This window comes from Lemur catta, chromosome 7 (genome assembly GCF_020740605.2).
Source record: "Lemur catta isolate mLemCat1 chromosome 7, mLemCat1.pri, whole genome shotgun sequence".
NCBI lineage: Eukaryota > Metazoa > Chordata > Mammalia > Primates > Lemuridae > Lemur > Lemur catta.
Window position 1 is genome coordinate 22707010 of NC_059134.1, and position 21847 is coordinate 22728856.

General features: G+C 53.9%; 1 protein-coding gene across 8 annotated transcripts in view; it reads right to left on the reverse strand.

Annotated features, from left to right (window-relative positions):
* Window positions 1–297: 297 nt before the first annotated feature.
* Window positions 298–21847, reverse strand: part of CEP164 (centrosomal protein 164) — a 62632-nt gene continuing 41082 nt past the window's right edge. For 3 of the 8 annotated variants that reach the window (XM_045556391.1, XM_045556398.1, XM_045556399.1), the window contains 23 exons: window positions 21726–21811; window positions 20587–20814; window positions 19525–19743; window positions 15477–15686; window positions 12914–13045; window positions 12612–12828; window positions 11541–11618; window positions 11167–11298; window positions 10699–10821; window positions 9404–9547; window positions 8876–8959; window positions 8691–8759; window positions 8176–8351; window positions 7748–7874; window positions 7419–7480; window positions 6720–6927; window positions 5832–5939; window positions 4821–4983; window positions 3856–4203; window positions 2948–3014; window positions 2680–2775; window positions 1934–2056; window positions 298–1771 (listed from right to left, as the gene is read on the reverse strand). In XM_045556391.1, coding sequence (XP_045412347.1) covers window positions 1678–1771; window positions 1934–2056; window positions 2680–2775; window positions 2948–3014; window positions 3856–4203; window positions 4821–4983; window positions 5832–5939; window positions 6720–6927; window positions 7419–7480; window positions 7748–7874; window positions 8176–8351; window positions 8691–8759; window positions 8876–8959; window positions 9404–9547; window positions 10699–10821; window positions 11167–11298; window positions 11541–11618; window positions 12612–12828; window positions 12914–13045; window positions 15477–15686; window positions 19525–19743; window positions 20587–20814; window positions 21726–21811 — 3294 coding nt within the window. In that variant the 3' untranslated portion in view covers window positions 298–1677. Of the gene's footprint in view, window positions 1776–1933; window positions 2057–2679; window positions 2776–2947; window positions 3015–3855; window positions 4204–4820; window positions 4984–5831; window positions 5940–6719; window positions 6928–7418; window positions 7481–7747; window positions 7875–8175; window positions 8352–8690; window positions 8760–8875; window positions 8960–9403; window positions 9548–10698; window positions 10822–11166; window positions 11299–11540; window positions 11619–12611; window positions 12829–12913; window positions 13046–15476; window positions 15687–19524; window positions 19744–20586; window positions 20815–21725; window positions 21812–21847 lie in introns of all 8 variants that reach the window. The other 5 variants (XM_045556392.1, XM_045556394.1, XM_045556393.1 and 2 more) reach the window with 5 other exon arrangements.

Consider the following 21847-nt stretch of genomic DNA (forward strand, 5'->3'; position numbering starts at 1 on the left):
GGAAGGGGACAGAGGGTGCTCTGGGGGTGCAGGGACGGATGTGGGTGTTCTGCACATGTAGGGAGCTCAGCTACTTCACTGGGGACGCTAGGCACTTAAAGATCTCTGAGCCTTGGCTTCCTCATCCATAAAAATGAAGCAGAAAGTATCTATCTACATTAACTACCTACATCGCTGTGGTGATTAAATCAGATACTACCTAGGGTGGTGTTCCACGAATATTAATTTTTCCTTCCTCCCTTCTCAGGAAGGAAGCAAAGGCCTCCAAAGAGAAGTAGACACATTCACACAACTGCCTTGTAGAAAATGGACCTGCAGAGATTTAATTGATGCAGAAAACACAGGATTGTCACCACCAGAGTTGGCTGTATCACATGAGCTATTCCCAAAGCACACAGAATGAGCCAAATAACAAAATGGGCTTTTTCTGTGTGGCAGGATGATGCCTCAAAAGTATCTGAGGGGTAAAGCAGTCAATTAGATCGCAGTTTCTTATTGCATGATAGAGCAATGACAGGGGGACAGTGAGAACTGCTTTCTGTGCATCAGAGAGGGAAGGGCAACCCCACGGCTTTCAAGACAAGAAAAACAGGGGCATTTTATTTAAACAATGAGACAGATGTCAGAGAACATCTCCTGCAATACCCCCACCCCCCAAGGAGCCCACCGATGGGAAGTGGGGCTGCAGGAAGCTCTGCCAGAGCGGCAACAGGTACAAGAGCCCTTGCTGCCTGTGCCAGGCCCTGGCCCGGCCCCTTGCCAGCCAGGCTCCGAGAAGAGGTGGCAGTAGTGGGGTCAGGCACCAGGGAGGCACAGGTAGAAAAGACAGATGGAAACAAGGACTCATGAATACCCAAGGTGTTCTAGGAAGAGAAAAACTGAGAACCAGAAGCCATCCCAGTCTTTCCCGTGGCTTTCTGGCTTCCTGGAGAAATTGTATGCTTGAGACCTGAGACTCGCTGGGATGGCTCTGGGGGGAGCCCGAGGGACAGAGGAGGGACACTCCTGCGGACAGCCCCTGAGGAAAGCACAGTGCAGCAGAGGGACGGCCCCCAGCAACCTTCCGCAGGGTTCTGGGCAGCTGGGCCCAATCCTGAGATAGTCAAAAGGAAAGATGGAATGCTCAAGAAAGGAGACATTAAAAAAGAAGGAAAGAAAAGAAAAAGAAAAATGAAAGGGTCTGATCTTTGAGGCTGAGGTACTAGAGAGGCAGGTGTGAGCCCAGCAGAGCCTGGCCCAGGGTACAAGCATGCTGGGGGCTTTGTCCCGGTGAATCGAGAACCATATACCCAACCTCCATGGGAGCCCCAAGCGTTGTCCTACAGGGCGCCAAGGGACCAACCCAGTTCCACACATTCCCTGGGTCCTCTCAAAGGTGCTGGCGTCCCAATGCTCCACAGCTGCCGCAAATTATCAGTCTGCCACGCCGATGCAGCAGCTCGCAGAAGTCCACACATTTCAGCCCAAGATACATTCCGTGGGCACAGAGTGCGAGGCTTACTGTTTCACCCACCCCCCTACCCCCGGTTCCTGGTGGCTCCCCCAAGTCCTGAGTGGGGCCAGTGGCAAAGGGGACAGGAGAATGCTTCATCAGATGGAATAAAGTGCAGGCAGCTCCTCAGGCACTAGGTCTGGGTGGAGGAGAAGCCAGGCTGCCCCAAAGCCCGGGCTCAGCCCTTAGTAGTGAAACACCTTCAGCCTCCTGTGCTCATCCAGGCCCAGCTGCAGGAGGCTGGACGTGGCTGCTGGCTTGGGCACCGAGAAGAGATGTCTGGCCACGGGATGAAGGAAAACTCTGCAGTCAGCTGAGCACGTCCAGAAAAGCCAAACAGCATCCTTCCTGGACCCCCACGGCACAAGGACAGACCCTGCAGCCCAGCCTAGCTGCTACAGTAGGAAGGGACCAGGATTTTGGAACCAGCTAAAAGGATACAACTTGGAGTCATTCTTGAAATTTTCTAGCCACTTTCGGTTAGCCTCGATCACACCCTGAAAGTTGGTGCTGCCCGCCTGGGGGATTTGCAAATGTGGGCGCTGCAGGAGGCGGAGCTGCTCACTGGGAAGGAGAAGGAGAGGATGGGGAGAGGAAGAAGGCAGGCAGGGGTGCCCCAGAAAGGGGATGTGCACAGAGCCAACCCAAACCCATCACACTGCCTCCTTCTTCCTCTCAACTACCAGCTGCAGCCTTTTCGGGGTCTCTAGCAATTCAAAGCTTCCTCTACTGGCAAGAGCTGCCCCTCTGGAACAATTCCCAAAAGGGAAGGTAGTGGATGCCCTCCGCCCCCCTCCCGGGTGTGTACTAATGACATCAGGCTCTGGGCTCCCACATCTGCCTGTTCCCAGCCAGTCCCATCGGCAAAGAGCTCCCCTCTATCGACTCAAGCCCAGCGTCAGCTCCCAAGATGGCCAAAGGGATGGTAGGGGGAACTTACGGCTGGGGGCCTTAGGTGGGGAGTGGGGGATACATTTGGCAAGGAATAAGATGAATGGGAAATTAATAACAGGTTTAAATAATTGCCCGTCTGTCTCCCCAGTGGGGTGCCCCTCTCACTGCAGATGTTGCTTGGCAGGACTCAGGGAGGAAGAGAGCCACAGGCAGCAAACGAGCTCAAGGGCGAAGACAAAGGCGAGACTCCAGGGCTGGAGGGGCCATAGGAAGGGGCAGGGCCAGGGTCGCACCAGGGGCTGATTTCTCCCCACAGGTGCCACAGGGCTGCTTCTTGGTGGAGCTGGCTGGGTCCACTGGGACTTTGGCGGTGTGGACTTGACTTCCCTCTGGGTGTGGAGGGGTGCCTCAGACCCAGGCAAGACGTGGGCAGCTCTGTGGGCTGGGGGCCTGCCTGACCCCTTGGGGTCTGCTCCCCTCGGAGATCCCACCCACCCGGGGAGGCACAGCAAGCAGCTTGATGGTGAGGCTCTACCCCGACCAAGCCACAGGGAGGCTTACCTGGCAGACACGTAACCCAGCCTGTTCTCCGTGGGGGCAGGGCTGCTTCTGAGCAGCGGGATGCCAGCTGGAAGGGCGAGGAAGGGCAGTCAGCCAGGGCCTGGCCTCGCAGGCGCCTCCCTGCTCCCCCACCCGCTGTCTCCCCAGCACAGACGATATAGGCAGGAAAAGCTTCCATGGCTGGCCATGAGAGGCAGGAATGGTCCTATTTATTTTATTTCTAAAACTTCACCTACTTTTCAATTTCGGTTGGGGTAGAAAGAAGAGATTTAGGTTTCCCTCAAATGCCTGTGTTTTTATGGCTTTTCACCTTCCTCAGCAGGGCTGGCCCAGAAGCAAGGGGGAGCCGCATGCCAAGGGGTCACAAGCAGAAGCCTGCAGTCACCGAGCCATGGGTCAAACCCAGTTTGTTACTCACTGGGCACCCAGAGCATGTTATTTAACTCTCTGAGTCTCAGTTTCCTAATCTGTAAAATGTGGATAAATAATAACTACCTCAGAGAATTACTGTAAGGACTAAATTTTAAAAAATATACAAAATTCCTGGCCCACAATGTATTGCACAAGATGGCAATTATTAAGATGATGACCACAATGACCTTTTAGGTTCTGCTGGGCTCTAGAATCCATAATAAAGGCCCCAGTCAGCCCAGGCTGCATCTAAACCATCCTGACCCACAGAGCCTCCGGCTGCAGGGCCACCAGCCAAGCCTTCTTTATCGGGGACCCCAAGACAGAGTCAACAGACCAATGAGCATGCTGAAGTTGGGGGGCATGGGACAAGGGGAGGCAAAGAGGAACAGGGGAAAAAGAAGTAGGAAAAAAAGGTAGAAGAAAAAGGAAGAAGAGGAAGAGGATGGTAAGGAGGCTCAGCCCAGATGCAAACCCCGGCCCAGAGCGAGGCTTACACGGAAAATACTTGCGCCACTTCTCCAGCAGGAAGTCGTCCACTGTCTGAGATACGGAGGAGGAAAGCCTGGGGCCCAGCCCCGGGTCCCAGGCCCAGGAGGTGGACGTGGGTGCCACAGGGGATGAGGCTGAGGCCCTGGCCAGGGAGGGACAGTAGGTGGGAGCAGGGATGCTCTTGGGGGCCCAGGGGGAGCCATGCACTGGCGTGGACGTGAAGAGCGGTGGCGGCTGAGCGTTGAGGCTGCCCAGGAGGCCCAGGACAGAGTTCAGCTGGCCGCTGATCCGCTGCAGGGAGCTGCTCAAGTTGTGGATCTTGTCAGGGATGATGTGACTTGAGGACAAGTTGACTGAAAGGAAAGAGGTGGATGGTGGGGAAGGACTCAGGGCCAAGCCTAGAATGACCCCAGACCCAGGTGGCACAGTAGCACCCTGCTGGCCGCCCCTCTCTGTTCCTCCAGACAGCAGGGACAACAGCCCCTTAGCTTATGAGGGGTTGGGGGACAGCAGGGCTTGTGTTCCAGACAGGACAGACAAGAAGCTGGCCATGAGAAAGAGGTTTCCGGGGCAAGGCCCTGGGGAAGGGCCCTGGACCCTGGAGAAAAGGAAGGCAAGAGGGCCCTCTGCCCACACGCAGGCCAGAGCAGCAGAGGGAGAACAGCCTCCCCCAGGAGGCCCTGGAAGAGAAGAGGCTAGCAGGGACAGCTCACAAACTGTAAAGTGCTCTGCAGCGTTCAGGAGGCCCTCCCGACCGTTCCAGCCCTGTGTGTCGGCAGACCCAGATGGCTTCACTCCTTCCTGGCATTTACTGAGTACCCAGCACAGACACCGGCTCCCAGAGACCTCCCTCTGCAGGGCTGAAGGAACAGGGCCGTCCTCTGTTCCCCAAATTCCTCCCTATCCATGGATACTGTGGTCTCCACCCCTGCACATCCCCCATCACCTCCCCGCTGCCACCACCACTCACTGCGAGGCGAGGAGCAAGAATCAGAACTTTCACTGCTCGTGTCGTCCAAGTCACTGAGGTCGAAAGTCATCTTCTTGGTGGGGGTCCCTCTCTCGTCCAAGTCGCTGAGGTCGAAAGTCACCTTCTTGGCAGGGGTTTCTTTCAGAGCGTCCTCACCTAAGTCCTGATGAGTAGAAGCAGCAGCCATTACTGACCCTTCAGATGTCTTTCTACCTTGCCTCCTTCCTTTCTAGCACGCAGCTAGGATGCTGAGCTGGGTTCTTTCGTGCTTTGTCTTTAACTCGGCTTTCTTACGCAAATCAGGAAATACGGCCATCTCGGTTTGCTCTCCTAGCAATTACGTTGCTGCGTATCCAAGACTGTAGGCTGCTGCCCTTGTGATGTGTGGGGACTGAGGACTCAGTGAGCAGGCTCTTCTGGGGCCCGGTTCCACCAGGCCCCCTGGGGGAGGCACACCACACAGGCTGTCTCACAGTGGGGCGGGAGGGAGGCGAGGCTGAGAGAACCCACGTACCTGAGACACAGGCACCAGGACCACTCAGACCCCCACACTACCCTCCCAGTAAACCCCGCCTGCAGCGTCTCTCCACCGCAGCCTCCCTCCTGCCGCATCTAAGTCTCAGGCATCCAGGGAAAAGTCCACACGGTCCCAGGGCAGGTAGGAGAACCTGTCTGTCATGTGCGTCCATTCCTGACACCCTGGTCAAGCTTCTCTTTAGGTACACTGGCAGGGTAGGGCAGGGTCAGGCCCCCTTCTCAGGACTCTCCAGTAAGAGGTTCCAGGTGTATTCAGGACCATTCGGCACAGACATCCAAACCCACAGGTGACTTCAACAGACTCAGAGCTAAAGCCACTGCCATTTTCACCAGCCAGCTGCCTGAAGTCTACTGCCCAGTCCTGGACCCTTGAGGCCCAGGTCCCCTGACAGAAGACCAAAGAACCCAACCCAACCCCAGGAACAGAAGAGGGAGGCCAGGACCACACTGGGCCACATGGCCACAGCGCTGCACCTCTTCCTGAAGAGAGGACTCCAGCTGATTTAGCTTCTCCTCTTTCTTCTTCAGCAGGTCGTGGCCTTTCCGCATAGCTGACTTCATCTCACCCAGGTGCCTGGTCTCCTGCAGCCGGGGAGAAAGGGGAGGAGAAGTGACTGACTGCACTGGCGCGGGAGTCCCAACCCTGCCATTTGCTGGCTGGGTGATCTTGAACAAACTACTGAAGTCTCAGTCTGGTTTCTCATCTGGAAAAGATACATAACGACTTTTCATAGGGTTGTGAGAATTAAATGAGCATGTTACGTGTGTAACACCATGCCCACACCTAATAAAGTCTCAGATGGTTACTGTTAACCACATGGTTATTATCATCACTGCTCCAGCTGTATTACCATCATCATCATCAGAACTCTAAGGGCCCAGGCATGATCCAAGAGAGCCCACTCTGCCAGGACCCCAGACTAGTACAAGGATCTGTAATCCCAACTAACAATAACATCTTTGCCTTTTCAATGCAAATTAGGCTATCAGAGAAGTAACTCAGAGTCTTATGCTGAGTGTGTTTAAAAGATTTTCATGTATAAATGAAGTCTCTAGAGTGACGGATGAAAAGGCAAAGGACTGCATTTGAAAGTTTTAAAACCTTAGTTGTATTCTTCACCTAGAAAATGGGAATAATACTATCTTGCACATTATATATGGTTATCGTGGGGACACAATGATTTCCTATCACAGAAGGCTGTCTGCACACTATGCATTGCTGTGTAAGCGAGCCCAGGGCCGAGGCGGCCACTCTCACGGAGTTCCCAGGATAATCAACTGAGGGAGGGCCCAAAGGTTCCACTGGCTCCCCCAGGACTCCTCCTGGCACAAGGCCGGCAGGCTCTCCTCAAGGCTCCTGACCTCCTCCAGGTTCCTGCGCACATCTCCCAGGGCCTTGGTGCCTGTTGGGTCTTCGGCTGCCTCCTGAGCGCCGGCCAGCTCACGGCGCCAGTGCTGCTGGGCAGCTTTCAGAGCTGTCTGCCGCCTCCGCATGGAGCGTGTCTGCTGCACCAGGAACGCCTTGGCATTACGGAGGGCTACCCCCTCGGCAGAGAGGTAGTGCCGGACACTGGGAGGATGGGCCAGGGCAGGGGAATTGGAAGGAAAACAGAAGACTCTAAGACCCTGCTCTGGGTCACACAGCCAATTTCCCAGCTGATGCCCACCCTGAGTAGAGACAGGAGCTGCTGGGCTGGGGCTGGGCAGTGTGCTGAGGCACCACTGTTAAATGCCTGCAGCACACAGCACATGGGACTAGCAGTGCCCCTACCCTGACTGACAGGGATTACACCTAGGGCCTCCGCACAGATGACCGGACACTCCCAGCGGTCTGATCCTCAACCAGAGGTCAGCAGACGCCAGCATGCTGTGTCAAAGGTCACAGTGGGCAGTTTCTTAACTTGCCAGAGAATATTTCTCAGTCCTCTGGGGACTCCCTGCTGAACCAAGCCCCACTGGTGATCACTGTCAGCTCATTTCAGCTCACCACAGCTCTGTAACGCAGGCACTCACCCCTTCACAGTACCCCAGCCCGAAATAAGACAGGCCGTGGGAACTCACTTGTCCAAGGACAGGTCCTCCTTGTCCTGGGAGAGAGAAAAGGATACCTCTGTGGTCTGGTTCTAGGGATACACAGTAGAAAAGACCCACTGAGTGCAGCAAAAGCAGGCACCTGCAGGCTCAAGAGACCCCAAAGCCCTCCCAGTGGCCAAGACAAGGCAATGGCCCTGCCAGCTGCCAGGCACTATTCCCTGTAGATACCACTGGACAGGTGGAGACAGTGGGAGGTGGGACTGAGAACAGGAGGCCAGGTCCTACAGAGAAGAGAGCCAGGCCCCCCTGGTGTCCTACCCACTGATGCCCCACCCTGTCTCCAGCCCCCAACTCACTGTCCCAAGGGATTTCCTCAGGTCCTCAATGCGGAGTTCCGGCTCGAAATGTGCAGAAGCATTACTCTCCTCAATTCTCAGCTCTTCCAACAGGTCCTGCTTCCTCTGCGCTTCTGCCTCCAGGCTGCTGTGGATGGAAAGGGGAGCAGGCACTGGGGTGTGAGCCAGTCTCGTGATGAAGCAGGCCAGGCAGCACCCTGTCGGGACATCTCCATCCCCTCACTCCAGTCACAGTCCCAGAGGTGGGGCTGAGCGCAAACAAACACCCCCTACTCTCTACAAAATGCAGCAGCCAGAGGCTCTTGTTCCTGGCCTCTGCTACCTCTCCCTATGAAGTGGGCCATGATCAGACAGGGCCCACAAGCAGCAGGGCTCAGAGGACAGGCGGGAGGCAGCCAGGCTGGCTAAGTGCAGGGTGCCCAGCCCACCTGATGCGTTTCTGCAATCTCTGGCTCTGAGTCTGCAGCAGATCCACTTGGGACTCCAACTCCAACTTGCGGGACCGAAGTTTGTCAAGCATTCTACGGAGCTGCCGGTTTGACTCCAACAGGTGGGTGTGCTCCTTCTTTGCCTCCTCCAGTTGCTGATGGGTGGCTGTGGCTTCCTGGGGGTGGACGGAAAGACTGAAGCACCCAGAGACACAGTGGGGAGAAGGCAGGGAGCTGGCAGCACTAGAGGGCAGGGAAGCCTGAGGAGGACGGGCTGGGGGTGTCTCAGAGCCACTGAAGTCATTGTCTCTGAGGTCAGGAGGTCTGCAGGCTCCTGTCCCACCACAGCCCCACTTCCTCGAGGTTCCCAAGTCGGGGTCCACAGAGTGAAGCTATTTGTGGACTATTAGCCAACAGAGTTTGGAACCTCAGGACCCTGGACAGATCAGGTGAACAAAAAAGGTGTGAGGAGGGGTAGAAAGGAAGGGGATGGAGGACAAGAGCCGCAGACAAACCTCACTCTCCAGAGCAACCTGCCTCTGCACGTCAAGCAGCTGCTCCTTCTCCTTCCGGACCGTCTCCTCCTGGAGGGGAAGACACAGCGCACACTGGCTGACTACAGACCCCCGTCTGAGGGGCAGGGCCTGCCTTCTCCTAGAGGAGCTATGACTTTAAGTTCAGGGCCCCTGCAGATCCTCACCTGAACATCCAGCTGAGCCAACCTGGCCTTGATATCTTTAGTTCTGATTTCCAGTTCCATCTCTAAATCTTGGAGCTTCCTTTCCTGCCCAGAGGAGTAGGTGGAGAGAAAGACATAAACGGAGAAAGAGTGTAAGGCATCCGCTGAGGGACAGCTGTGAGTTCCAGAACCCACAACCCACCACACCACACCACACCTCCACTCTGGGCTCAGGCTTCCTCCCAGTCTGCCCCCGCAGCCTCCCAGGAAAGCACCACACCTTCTGTATTTCCGGGGGGGGGCAAGGAGAAGCGAAGGCACCAACCCCGAAGCCTTACCAGGGCTGACCTCCCCCTCTAATGCTGAGAATGTTCCCTGGCCCGGAAAACAAAACAGCAGAGATGCCCCACCTCGGAGATGGCCAGTGAAACACTCCCACTCTGGAAGCTGCTGGGCTCCATCCTGCCGCGACCATGGCGTCTGCACCTGACACCTTCCTACCCTGCACGGAGATGTCATGGTGGGCTCATCCCACCCCAGGCCCCTCACCTGCTCCCGGTGCCGGCGCCGCAAGTCCTCAAGCTGCTTGTCCTGTTCCTGCCTCGCCGTCTCCAACTCTCGCTCATGGGCCCTCCGGAGGCGCTCTAGCTCCCCGGTCAGGTGCTCCAGGAGGTCAGCCCGCTGCTTCCTCTCCTGAAGAAGGGTGGGCCCGCCGGTTGGAAACTGCAGTGAGCCCTCCCACCCCCAAAATCATGGTCCCCCCCGCCCCCAGGTCAATAAGCTCAGGGACATCGTGAGCTCCCTAAGGCCAGCTCTTAGAGACAACAAAGAGAGCTGCAAGGCCAGCACCGTCCCAGCCCCTCCAAGCCTGCGCCCCCCTCTGCAGCTGAAGCAGATGCTGGCCAGGTGCCACAAGGAACCCCCTCTGGGTCTCCTAGTGCTCTACCATGTCTAACTCTTCCTCCTTAAGGGAAGAGAGGTCACTGATAAATTATCCCTATTCTTCAGCAAGGTCATAATCAGTTTGGGATGGGATTCAGCTAAACTTCCTCACAGTACCACTATTTCTGCGTGGAAAAGATTACAGGAAGAGTCTGGAATACTGGTTCCAGTTATAAGAGCAGTAGCCTAAAAATGCCCCACAGAGGCCCAGCTGTGGGCTAAAGTCAGCCGCCCCCTACCCACCCACTGTTCACCCCCAGCGTGAGCAAGTCAAGCCAACTTGGGGCCACTCAAGTAATTGAACATTCCCACCTTAAGGCCAAAGGCTGAACATGGGCAAATATTACCTAAATATTATTTGGCTCTTGCCAGTCTATTTCAAGGTGTCCTGAAATTTTGATTAACCCTCGTGGCATGGTGTTGGCGTGATGAAACTGAAGGCTCTAGGGTCAGACAGCCTGGGCTCGAATCCTAGCTCCTATACTTATCAGCTGGGTATTTACCTTGGGAAACTTACTTGAACTCTCCAAGTCGCAGTGCCCTCCCTCATCTTTAAAATGGACATAATGACAGTATGTACTTCCTACAGCTATTGTGAGGAATAGACGGGTTACATATATAAAGAGCTTAGAGCAGCGCCGGGCACACAGTACAAGCCCAACATATGTTGGCCGTTATTACCACCGGAAGAAAGTGCAGCCCTCCCGACAGAGAGGAATTACCCCCATTAGGTGGAGGTTTTTCTCATGCTTTAGTAAAAAGGTAAAAAACAACTTCATAATTGCAGGGTACCAGGGACGAAAGCCTCCTGCAATCTCTGACCACATGGAGGGGAGAGAGGGAGAGAAGGGGGGGGATGAGAGAAAGAGAGTACATGCGTACAGGGGATGTGGCCAAGCTACCTCAGCTTCATACTGCTCCCTGGCCTCAGCCATCACTTGCTGGTGCGCCTCCTTCATCTTGTCCAGCTTCCTCTCGTGCTCCCTTTCTACCTCTTGGCGCTTCTCTCGCAGGAGACTGCTGAGCTGCAGGGCAGATAGCAGGGACACAGGGCGGACCAGCACTCAGGGCCTGGTGCACCTGAGGGTCTTACACACACCTCCCAACCTCCCCCGCGCACACGCAACACACACAGTCAGCACACACTTATGGCACCAAGGCACACACATGGCCATACCTCCAACACCCCTTCCCCATATGCACAGAGGGGCACAGGGATGCGGAAGGACCTGGCCTCAAGGGAAGTAAGGCATAAAAACGGATCCAGAAGTACTAACCCCAAACTGGAGGACACTTAGGCCAAGATGGCTCAGGAGACCATAAGAGAGTCCATGACAGGTGCATACAAATATTGAAGAGCCACCACTCACCTCTTGCTCATACTCAATCATTTGGTGAACCTTCTGGAAAGCTCTCTGCTCTGCCCGCCCAAGGCTCTCCTGTAGCTGGGCTTCGTCTTTATGTTGAGCTTCCTCTATCTTCTTTTGGAGGCTGGAGACCACCTGAGGAGGCCCCAGCACACACAGGGGAATGTGACCCTCAGAGAGACTGCAGAACTGCCATTAGGAGACACATTCCTAGGACCCAGCATCCATTCCCAGGGACTTGGAGGAAAAGGGAGGCTCGCTCCCTAGGCGGGGCTGAGCTCTTCTGCTGACCAGCCATGAAGGGGGTCCTGGGGCTCATGCTCAGGGCCCACGCTGCCCAGGCTCTGCCCTCTTAGGCAGGGCCGGCCACATCTCACCTCCCGGTGCTTGGCCTCCAGTGAGGAACAGAGCCGCTCCAGCTCAGCACTGTGCTCCTTCTCCAGCCTTGCCACCGCCTGGGGAGGAGCAAAGGGCCTGTGAGGGAAACAGGGTGGGAACGGCAGGCCTGGGACTGACCACGGGGGAAGGCAGAGTCAGGAAGACCACCCCCAAGGGGAAGAGTGGCACATCTTTGTTCCTCTGCAATAACTCAGTCCCTAAAGTCTACGACTGGTGGATGAACAGGAGCATGAAGGCTGGAGTAGAGGGGCATTTCAATAAGTCTCAGTTGACGGCTCCCATCCCCCTGCCTCCCGGCTCGGCCATAGGTCCACAGATGGCGCTCACGGTGTAAATAAGATAGCAGCCAGGGAGGGCTGAAGGTTTTTAGCACAATCTCTCTGAGCGCTTGCAGTACAATGAAGTCCCCTCCATCTTGCTGCAGTTTTCCCCTAACAGCTAAAGCTCCATTCCTCACCAAAAGAAAAAGAATGTCCTGACGATTATTGCAGTGTCTAACCTGGAGGCAGACCATCTGGCTGGAGGGAAAGGGAGTAAGGACAAAGGAGAAAACCTCTTCTAAGTTGCTAGCCTCTCACTCTAAGACAGGAGAGAAAGGGGGAAGTGAAGTCATTGCAGCTGCCCCTCAGAGACAGGGACAAGGCACTTCTGGTCTGGCTGAAGTTTGTTCCGCCATGAAACCTTCCCAAATCCACAGGACATTTTCTCTCAAGCCTCTGATGGCTCCCCACCATTGGCAATGCTCAGCTGCCACTGCCTGTCCAGCCCAACCCTGGAGGGACCCCTAGACACCTGCTATGTCCACCCTGCCAATGGAGACCAGGCAGTACCTGCCCTGAGCCGAGTCAAGTCCACGTGGAGTGATGGGCCCAGATGGTCAGCTCACCATCCCCCACGCCTGTCTGTGCAGGACAGCCACACTCCGACTGGCTCCCCAGCCTGCGCGCCCACCTGAGGCTTGCCCTTCCTTGCTCTTCCTCTGCACCTGGTCCCTCCCCAGGCAGCACAGCAACACGTCAGAGGGTGAGGTCCCCACTTGACTTGCTCACTTCTTTCCTCTCGCCTTCCAGCTGCTCCCTCAGCTGCTGCAGAGTCTTCTCCTTCGTGGCATTCAGGGCAGCCTGCTCGCTCTTCTCTGATGCCTCCATTTCTTCCCTGAGCTGCACCAGCATTTGCCTGTTTTTCTGTTCCAAGATGGCCCTCTCGGCTTTCTGTTGAGCCTCTAACTCTTCTCTCAGCCTCTGCAGGGAAGTCTCTTGCTCAGCCCTGGGCAGAGAGAATGGAATTGGGATGGCCCTATGCACCCTGGGGTCACCTCCATGGGGCTGGGCAACTCACAGTGTGCACTCACCTGATTCTGTCCTTGTCTGTCTCTGTGCTGGACTGGACCTGAGCTCGAAGCCGGGATAGCCTCTGGCTTTCCTCCTCTCTCATGCGGGCCTCCTCCTCTTCAGTGGCTTTCTGCAGCTGTTCCTTCAGGGAACTTAGATGCAAAGGCAAGGCAAGTTTATTGGAGGGACAAGGGTCTTTCCTCTTCCATCCATAATCCCTGGCTCTCAGGCTGCAACAGCCCAGTAGTCTATGAAGCTTCCTAAATCTTAAAGAGAAGTCTAACCTCAGCCTCTGCACCCAGGCTGCCTCCCTAGCTACCTCCCAGGGTCACGAGGGGGCCATGAACTCCCCTTGCCGCAGGAAGCAAACTGCAGGCTGCTGGGTCTGAGTACAGCATTTCTTCTACAGGCTCCGCTTTGCCGACACGTTCGCCACAGCATGGCATTCATTCAAGGACAGACACAGTCACCCAGCCTCATTGTGGTTCCATTCTTCCCCTCCCCACCCTAAAGACTCCGTTCTAGGCACATCCGTTGAGTCGCCATCCCTAAATCCCACCACACTCTTCCTTGCCTCTTGGCCTTTGTTCCTCTGCCAAGAATTCCCTTTTCTGTCTGACAAACCCATATTCATCATTCACCACCCAGCTCCCTCCTCTCTGGGAAGTCTTTCTAACTCCCTCCAAGTTCATCAATTCACCTTTCTGTTCCCAACACACTTTGTATGGGGACCTTTCTTATCCCATGCCTCTCTGTACCGTGCATCTTATGGCATCATAATTAATCTTTTGTATCTGTTTTCCTTGCAAGTCTGGGAGCTTCTTCAGAGAAAAGAAACCTCATCTTAAAATCTGTTATATCCCAGGTGTCAAACATAGTGGCTGACATAAAGTAGGTGCTCAATAAATGTGTGTGGAATTTGAACAGCATCATCCAGCCCCGAACTGTGAGCAAGGTTGATTATCCACGAACGGTATCTTATTTATAGGTCAACGACAGGGACCATTTTATCCAAAGCAGACATCGCTCTGCTCACACAAACCATACCCTCTTCAGGGACCTCCTCACATAGCCCCACATGACCAGGGACGTGAGCTGCACACTCAGGGAACTCAAGCCTAAGAAAAACATGATTCAGAAAACAATTTCTTTCAAAAGCTTCTGTAGCAAATTCCAAAGCCAAAAGGATTTAGGATCGTTTCCTATTTCAAGTTATCAACAACACTGCTCTCTTCTATTATGATAGACAATTTGAGTTAAATAAAAATCCTTCCCTCTAGCTTCCCCAGAAACCCTTTCTCTTTGTCCTATGGCTAAATTTTACACATAGTAACACAGAAAGTTAGAGCTGGCAAGGACTTTAGAGGTTAAGTCCCATCTCTTCATTTTACAGCTAAAGAAACTCAGGGGCTGCCTGCCTTCTCATTCAAGAAGTATTTGTTACAAGATCTGCTGTGACTTCCAGAAATTTCCACCATGTGGAAATTTCTCAGCAAAGAAAAGGAGGGACTACCCTTCAAAAAGGCTTGGGCATAAACAGAAATAGGGTTTTCTTGAACTATTAATACTTTGAAGAGAACTAGGCAAGGCACTACTGACAGAGAAACCACTTAATTGAGACTGTCTGAAACTATGGACTTGAACTGAAACTAATAAGAAGCACTACCATTTATTGAGCAACTACCATGTTTCAGGCCCTAAATCAGGTACTTGTGGCATGCTAGTCTTCACCACAATCTAAGAGGGCTCTCCGAAGGCCCCAGTGGAGTCAGAGGGCTCGGGAGAGGAATAGAAAGCACAGCGAACCAAGCCCACGGTGGCCTGGAAGAGGGGAGGAGCCTGGCAGGCTGGCAGGGAGACACCACCAGCATTTCCTCCAAGGGGCTGCATCCTAAAGTGAACTGCTGAGTCACAGCCTGTTTGGGTGGGCACCTGCTCCAACCTTCAGTTGACGGAAGAGGAGGGTGCTGAGGGGAGGTCTGTGCTTTGGCATGCTTCTTGGCAGAGGACCCAGAAGGACATGATATAAGGACAGAGCCTAGGTCAGCAGATCCCGTGTTGGGATAACGAGAGAGATCGCTCCCAACCCTCCTGGAACTTGGGTGTTGGTTTTCTGCTTTATTTTCTCTAAATTAAGCATAAATGTTTTATATACACTTTGCTATGTATGATCTAAAAATAATAATTCTCTACCACCCTTGGATGTTCCAAGAGGACAAGATTTAGCCTTTAGTTAAATTGCCAAGTAAATGAAATACATTAACACCTTTTTGTAGTATCTTCCCATCCTGGGACTGTGACAGATTGCTCATTACCATCTCTATATCCATTCTCTGTTTTTTCGTTACTAACACATTTTATTCTACCAGGTAAAAAGGACAGCCGAAGGACTTACATCTCCTAGTCTCCTCTGCAACTGGGATAACCAATGAGATATAAGCAGAAATTATTGGGTAAAGTTTCCAGGAGTCGTCTTGGTGGAGCCATGGACATCCCAGTGGTCTCCAGGGTGGGAGGAGGGTGTCCCTCGCTCCCCACATCCCTGCGAGGCCCAGAAAGTGTGTCTAAGGGGAAGGGCAGGACCTGAGAGACTTCTCCTTCTGCTGGTGGAGCCGGAGGATCTCCTCTTCCTCCTCGTGCCACAGCCTCTCCCGCAGCTGCTGCATCTTCTCTCGCTTCGACTCCAGCAGCCGCCTCTGCTCTTGCTCGAGTTCTTGAGCCACTGCCTCTTCCATGGCCTTTAGCGCAGCCTCTGAGAGCTGCTTTGGGGGAGCCACAGGCTCTGTGGATCGCCTACCACGGGTGGGGAACAGCACATCACTACAGTTTTCATATCCACCTACCTTTTGGCATTAAGGTTCACATGGGCACAGAACATCACACGTGGAATCCTAACGGAGGGCCCACAGTCAGGAGACACATGCACATCAGGTCACCCACAGGCAGCCTATAAGATACAGTCATCATTTGTCCTACAGGACAAGTCCCACTGTGGCTCTCTAAGGCCCCAGGAGCCTAGGGAGAAGAGTGGTCCATAGCAGACTCTCAGCAGACCTGATAGGTTGTGGCCCAAGATCAAAATCTGAAGCTGGAAGAGCTGGCAGCAGCAGGGAGAGAGTGAAGCCCTGTCCCTAAAGGACACTTCCTCAGAATGGCTCATGGCTCTGTTACCATCTCCCCATGAGGGCTCTGCTTATTGAGACTCATGCCAGCAATTTTGAAACAGTCCCCAGAGACTGCTCTCTGCCTCCCAAACTGAGCAGAGCCCACAGGAGAAGCAGCAGCACGTCTCCTAACCCTGAGACTGCAACAGCCAATGGAGGTCCAGGAACAGGAAACCCTTCTCTCATATTCCAAGGAAGCCAGGAGGAGATGCTTCCCTAAGCCAAAAAATGTAGCAAGAATAAGCAGGAGTGCTGTGTTCCCTATCTCTCCATGGGGGCATGTTTTCATCTGTTTAGAGTTAATTCACTGTTTGAAAATGAGCAAAAGAAATTTAGAACTAACCTGGATGCACAGGTGGGTGGTAAGATAAGAAATAATGGTATTGGTTAAAAAGATGTCTGTAAAGTAATAAGAACTGTTATTTTGATTGTTTTCTGGTTTTTGAAGGAAATACCCGAAGAGAAACCCCGAGAACATTCTGAGCAATGAAAGCATAAGCAGGATAAAGCATTTTGACTCCCAGAGTGATTTTTCTAAAGGTCAGTACGTGTCTGCATTTCGGGTCCCTCATCTCATGTTGGCAATTGGTCTCACCACAGCCATCGCCTGTTGCAGGCCTGGCACGGTTGCTCAGTCGACCTCAGCGGGAAAGTGTGGGCATGACCCAAATCAGAGAGGGCTGGGCGAGAGTCAAACAGGGAAGCCAGTCCTCCCAGCTGGGGACTCAGAACCCCTTCTCCCTCCAGCTCGAACACACAGCAGATGGAAGGCAGCGGGAAGGGTCAGATTAAAGAGAAAAACAAGGACTTAGGAATCCCACTGCAGCCCCTTGAGACTAGAGAGAGAAGGAAAACAGAAGAGGCTAGTGACGACTCTGAGCAACCGTTAAGACCTTTCCTAAAATTGTAACTCAGACCAGAAAGGCTTGAGCTATGCCTTCAGTTCTTTCCTGCTCCCACCTCCATCTACTCCCTCCTTCCAAATCGTGGCTTCCTCTCAGTCCCCCGATGCAGATGTGAGAGATGTAGCTGCACATCCTCTGAGAACGCTGCCCTCGGAAAGCGCCTTCCCAGCAGCTCTCCGCCTCATCAACCCTCCAACTCATTTCCAACCTTGGCTGAGAACATCCTTTTTCCCTGAGATGGTACCTTTTAATGTCTCTCTCTCCTGTGGGCTGCGTAGCTATGTGGAGCCCTAGGGACAGAGGCTGTGGCAAGATGAGGCATCAGACCGTGCGGTGGCACGTGCCCGGGCCACACGTGCCAGTGAGCTGCTTGCACATCGGCATACGGGCAAACAGGGCTGTTTTTCAGTGGGCCTCTTCTCCCTCACCCATTTTTAAAGATCTGTAATGGTATCCTAAAGTCCTAGCTTGGGTCCAAGACAACAAACAATGCCTGAAAGATCCATGAGACACTCGGGAAGTTGAGGACTCCAGAGGAAGAGGCAGCTCTGATTTCTAGGCCAACTCCTCAGGTGTCAGAATCAGTGAGACCCAGTTTCCAACAGTGAGTGACAAAGGGGAGGCTCTGCAGGAGCACAACCATTTCAGGCTAGCCACCAAGTAGCGCAGAGACACGTGAAGGAAAGCAGGGAAGGAGGGAGGGAGTGGAGGATGGAGAGGGAGAAAGGGCACCCCAGGAACATTCTGAAAAGGCTGTACTACCACTAAAGCTGGGACAGGAATCAAAGAGATCACAACTCATCTCATATTCAACCTGGTGGCTTTGACTCATTTACCCTCTTCTCCACAAATCCTCATGAAAGATGCTGGGATGACAAAGGGGAGGATATTCCTGTTTTCCAGTCCCCACCTCGTGGCCACAAAGCATGCGTAGTGGGCAGCACGTGATGCTGGCCAGCCCGCCCGCTCCCTCTGGCCTGCCCTCTGCTTCCAGCCCTGCCACTCAGCCTGACCACACCTTTGGAAGCTGACAGACACAGAACTACTCCCACAAAACCCAGAAAACCAATCTATTCCTAAGGCATTATAGCTATAAAGATTAATGACAAGGAAGCTACAGGGCCTGAAAAGACTCAGGAAAGGAACAGAAGGCATTTCCTTAAGGAAACTGAAACTATGCCGTCAAGTGAAGTGTATCTGAGACCCCAGCAGGGACAGCCTCACTGGGATGGGGGGAGAAACACAAAAGGGATTAATCAGCCAAGGCGGCTGGGAGGAGCTGGGGGACAGAGGCTTCCTGGGCTTCCCTCCGGAGGTCCTGGGAAGCGCCCTCTAACCTCTGCCCAGCTCTTCCTCTCTCTGGACCGCACTTGTCTCCTGCCGTCACAGAAAGCACGCTTATCTGGCTGCCCACAGCCATCAGGGAGCCTTGGGAAAGCTGCACAGCTCCTCAGCGTCACAGCTTTCATTGTAGGCTCTATCACTATCTGAAAAACGTGACCACCCCTTCCCCACATCATTCCTGCAATGTTGTGGTGACGACAGGAGATCATGAACTCACGTGCCCTGCCAGCTCTCAGTGACATTTCCTGTGAGCAATCAGTGCACGAACCTGTCTCTGCTCAACAGTCAGTCCTGTGTACCTGCTTAGTTCACAGAGGGAAAATGTATAAATCCCGGCACCTGTCTTTCTCTACGCAGAGAAAAGGAACAGTGGCGGCAGACTCAAAGTCAGAAGTCTAAGACTCTAGTGACTAGACTCTGCTCCTAATTCTGCAGCTGACCAGCAATGTGAACTTGAGAAAATCCCTTCACCTCTCTGAGCCTCAGTTTGCTCATGTGAAAAAGGGGGTAAGGAGGGAAGGGTGAGAACGGGAGGAGAAAAGCTAAATGATTTCTAAATGTCAGAAGTGTTTGGTGCAACAACATAGGTGAATCACAAAAACATGTGGAGCTTTGAACCCAGGGACAAAAGATGTATCCTACATACTGCATCATTCTATGTAGGTGAAAGTGGAGAACTAGAAAAATGAATCTACAGGAAAAAGCCAGAACCACGGAGACCTGGGGTCGGTGGATCGAGTGGGGCACGAGGAAACTTTCTCAAGGGATGGAAACAGCCTATGTCTGATGTGAGTGGTAGTTACCTGGTGTGCACAGATGCAAACATCACTGAACTGTACACTTCAGATTTGTGTCCTTCAGTGTGAATATCTCGACAAAAAAATTTTTAAGAGAAAAATAGTGCTTGGTAGAGGAGGTAACATGACTTAGCAGGTTTCTGCTACTGAGCCAGGAGGTACCTTCTCGTCCACCCTTGTACCCCAAGTCCTCACCAGGAGCCCCAGAGACCTAAGCTAACCCCAGGTGAGGACCGGTGACGGCTGCATGGGGCTCTCAAGGCTGCACACGGGGCACCAAGGATACGCTCAATCTCCCCCTACACTCCCCCTCCTGGGCCGAAGCCAGAGTTTCCCCTCCCCACCACCCAAGCATGAATGGGCACTCCAGTAATCCACACACAGTGGGGGACAGGGGCAGACACATAAAACTGGCCCTTACACCTCTGGAGAGACTGGCGGGGTGGCGCTGACTGCCACCTTCTCCTCAAGTTCCTCTGCCTCTTCCTGCCCAGGACTCAGCTCCTCAGCCTGGCAGCGCTGCTTCTTGCCCCTCTCATGGGTGGCAGGTGGGCTTGGGGCCTGCTCCCTTGATGGCAATTGTGTTAAACCCAGTAGGAAGGTGAGATGCTCACGACACTCCCCATTTGGGGGCAAAGAGCTATGACGGGGACAAGAGAAAGAGCCCCAACAAAGTTTCCCTACCTCAGATCTCAAACTTCCATCTCCCCTCCCTCCCTCTCCCCGAGTTGTTTGTATTGAAGACCCAGTCTCCCACCCAACGTGGGAAGTAGGACCACCACAGCACCCAAGGAGAAGCTCTGCAACCAGCAGGTGTTCAAGGGATGCTGCTAACTGAACATTGCTGCTACTTGGGTTCCCCGTGACTCATTCTAACCTGATGAATTCTAAGACTGGCTTTTTTCTTTTGCTAGGGGGACAGAGAACTAGCAAACATATACTGTGCTGTGGGCCAGGCCAGGATGCAAAAGTCCTCTCAGCTGGCCTCGGGGTGACCTGGGGCTCTGCACCTCCCTCTCCCTGGGCCTAGCACACAAGAAGACTCCAGCTGGGTTTGCTGAATGACTATAAGTGAGATGACTACTGAAGGGAAGGTGCTGGCGGGGAGGGGACCAGGAGAAACGGCTCCCCTGGCAGGAATGGAGCAGCAAGGGTGACAGCAGTCTCTGCCCCAGTCGGTGGCAGGGAGGCAGCTGGGTTAGAAGAGATACCTTCTTGTTCAATAGTTTATAAGTTCTCCTAATCAGACCGTGTACCCCAATCTCAGTTGTAGACTGAGGACTAGGAAGAAGCAGATTTCCACAGTCCCCAGCTCCCACGGGACACTAAGCAGAACCTCTGCTGCTGTAGCTACTTAGGCTGCAAACCCGCCCCAGCTCTCCCCTCCCTCTCTAGGCCCACCCAGCCCCGGCTCTCTCAGCACTAGCACACACTACACACAGATGAGCCACCGCCACCCGGGGTGCTTCCCCCTCATCCTTACCTCTGGAGGGAAACCGGTGGGCTGGGGCTGGCCACAGAGTCCTCCCCAAGCTCCTCTATCTCCTTCCATTCAGGCTGCCCCTCAGGGGCCTGCGGAGGCCCTTCTTTGGAGGACTGGCTATGAAGGGGACTTTGGAGCTGCTCCCCATGCAGAAGTGGAGGAGACAACCTGGTCAGGCCAGCCGGAGCCGCAGAGTCAGGCTCCTCCATTTGGAGAGCAGGAAGAGAACTGGGGAGTGCAGTGTGTGGACCTCGGTCAATCCCTCCTCCCAGGCTAGATCCCAGCCCCTGTCCCCACCCCCGTGGACAGCCACAAGAGCAAAGGCCAATATGCAGGAAGGAGAGACTCTCTCCTAAGCTCTCCTTTTGCCTGGACTAGAGTCAGGCTCCCCAGGCCCCTGCACTGTATTTGCTTGGTCCAGGAGAGAGAGCGAGACACACTCAAAGTGTACTCATTCCCAAAGTCCACCACCACCAGGGCCAGGGAGGGATGGGAGAACTGAGTGGAAAATGGGGAAAAAAAGAGAAGCCAGACTCAAGTGGTCACACTATAGAAAATGCATGAAGCTGTCAGATAGCTTTTTCTGGTCCCCAAATGGAAAGGCTGCTCTCTTTTCCCCTTATCATGGGGCTCGGGCCTGAGAAACCGGGACCCCCTGTCTCTCTCACACACACACACACACAGAGTTAGCACAGCCATTTCTGATGCGGCTGAGCCCTGGCTCAGGGCTGAGCTGCAGGACCAACCCTCCAGCATGACTCCCCTAGACCTCCAGAGGCTACTTCAGCCCTAGCCTGGGACTGAGCACACACATGGCTTAATCAACCCAATCCAGCAAGGAGGACCGAGCTCTGACCCACAACAGTGCACAGAGTACACCCACTCCCATCTGGGTGCAGAATCAGAAGATCCACTCATGCCTGCATGCATACATACATACACACACACACATACACACGTGTGCAGGCATACACATATACACACATGCACATGCACACAGACCTTGCAGGACCATCCAGCCAGGTCATCACCTGCACAGTGAGCCATCCCAACCACCAGAGCCAGGAATTCTGTCCAAGTCCACACCATCCTGAAGGCACCCTAAGACCTCCCTGAGGTCAGCCTTCCACATACTGTACCTCTTTAGGCCTTTGGACTGCTTGCTCTGCAGCTCATCCTGGCTGGACTGGCTATGATCCTTGTCTTCTCTTCCTAACTCCTGGGCCTATAGGCAAGAAACAGTGAAACGTGTGTATTGGAG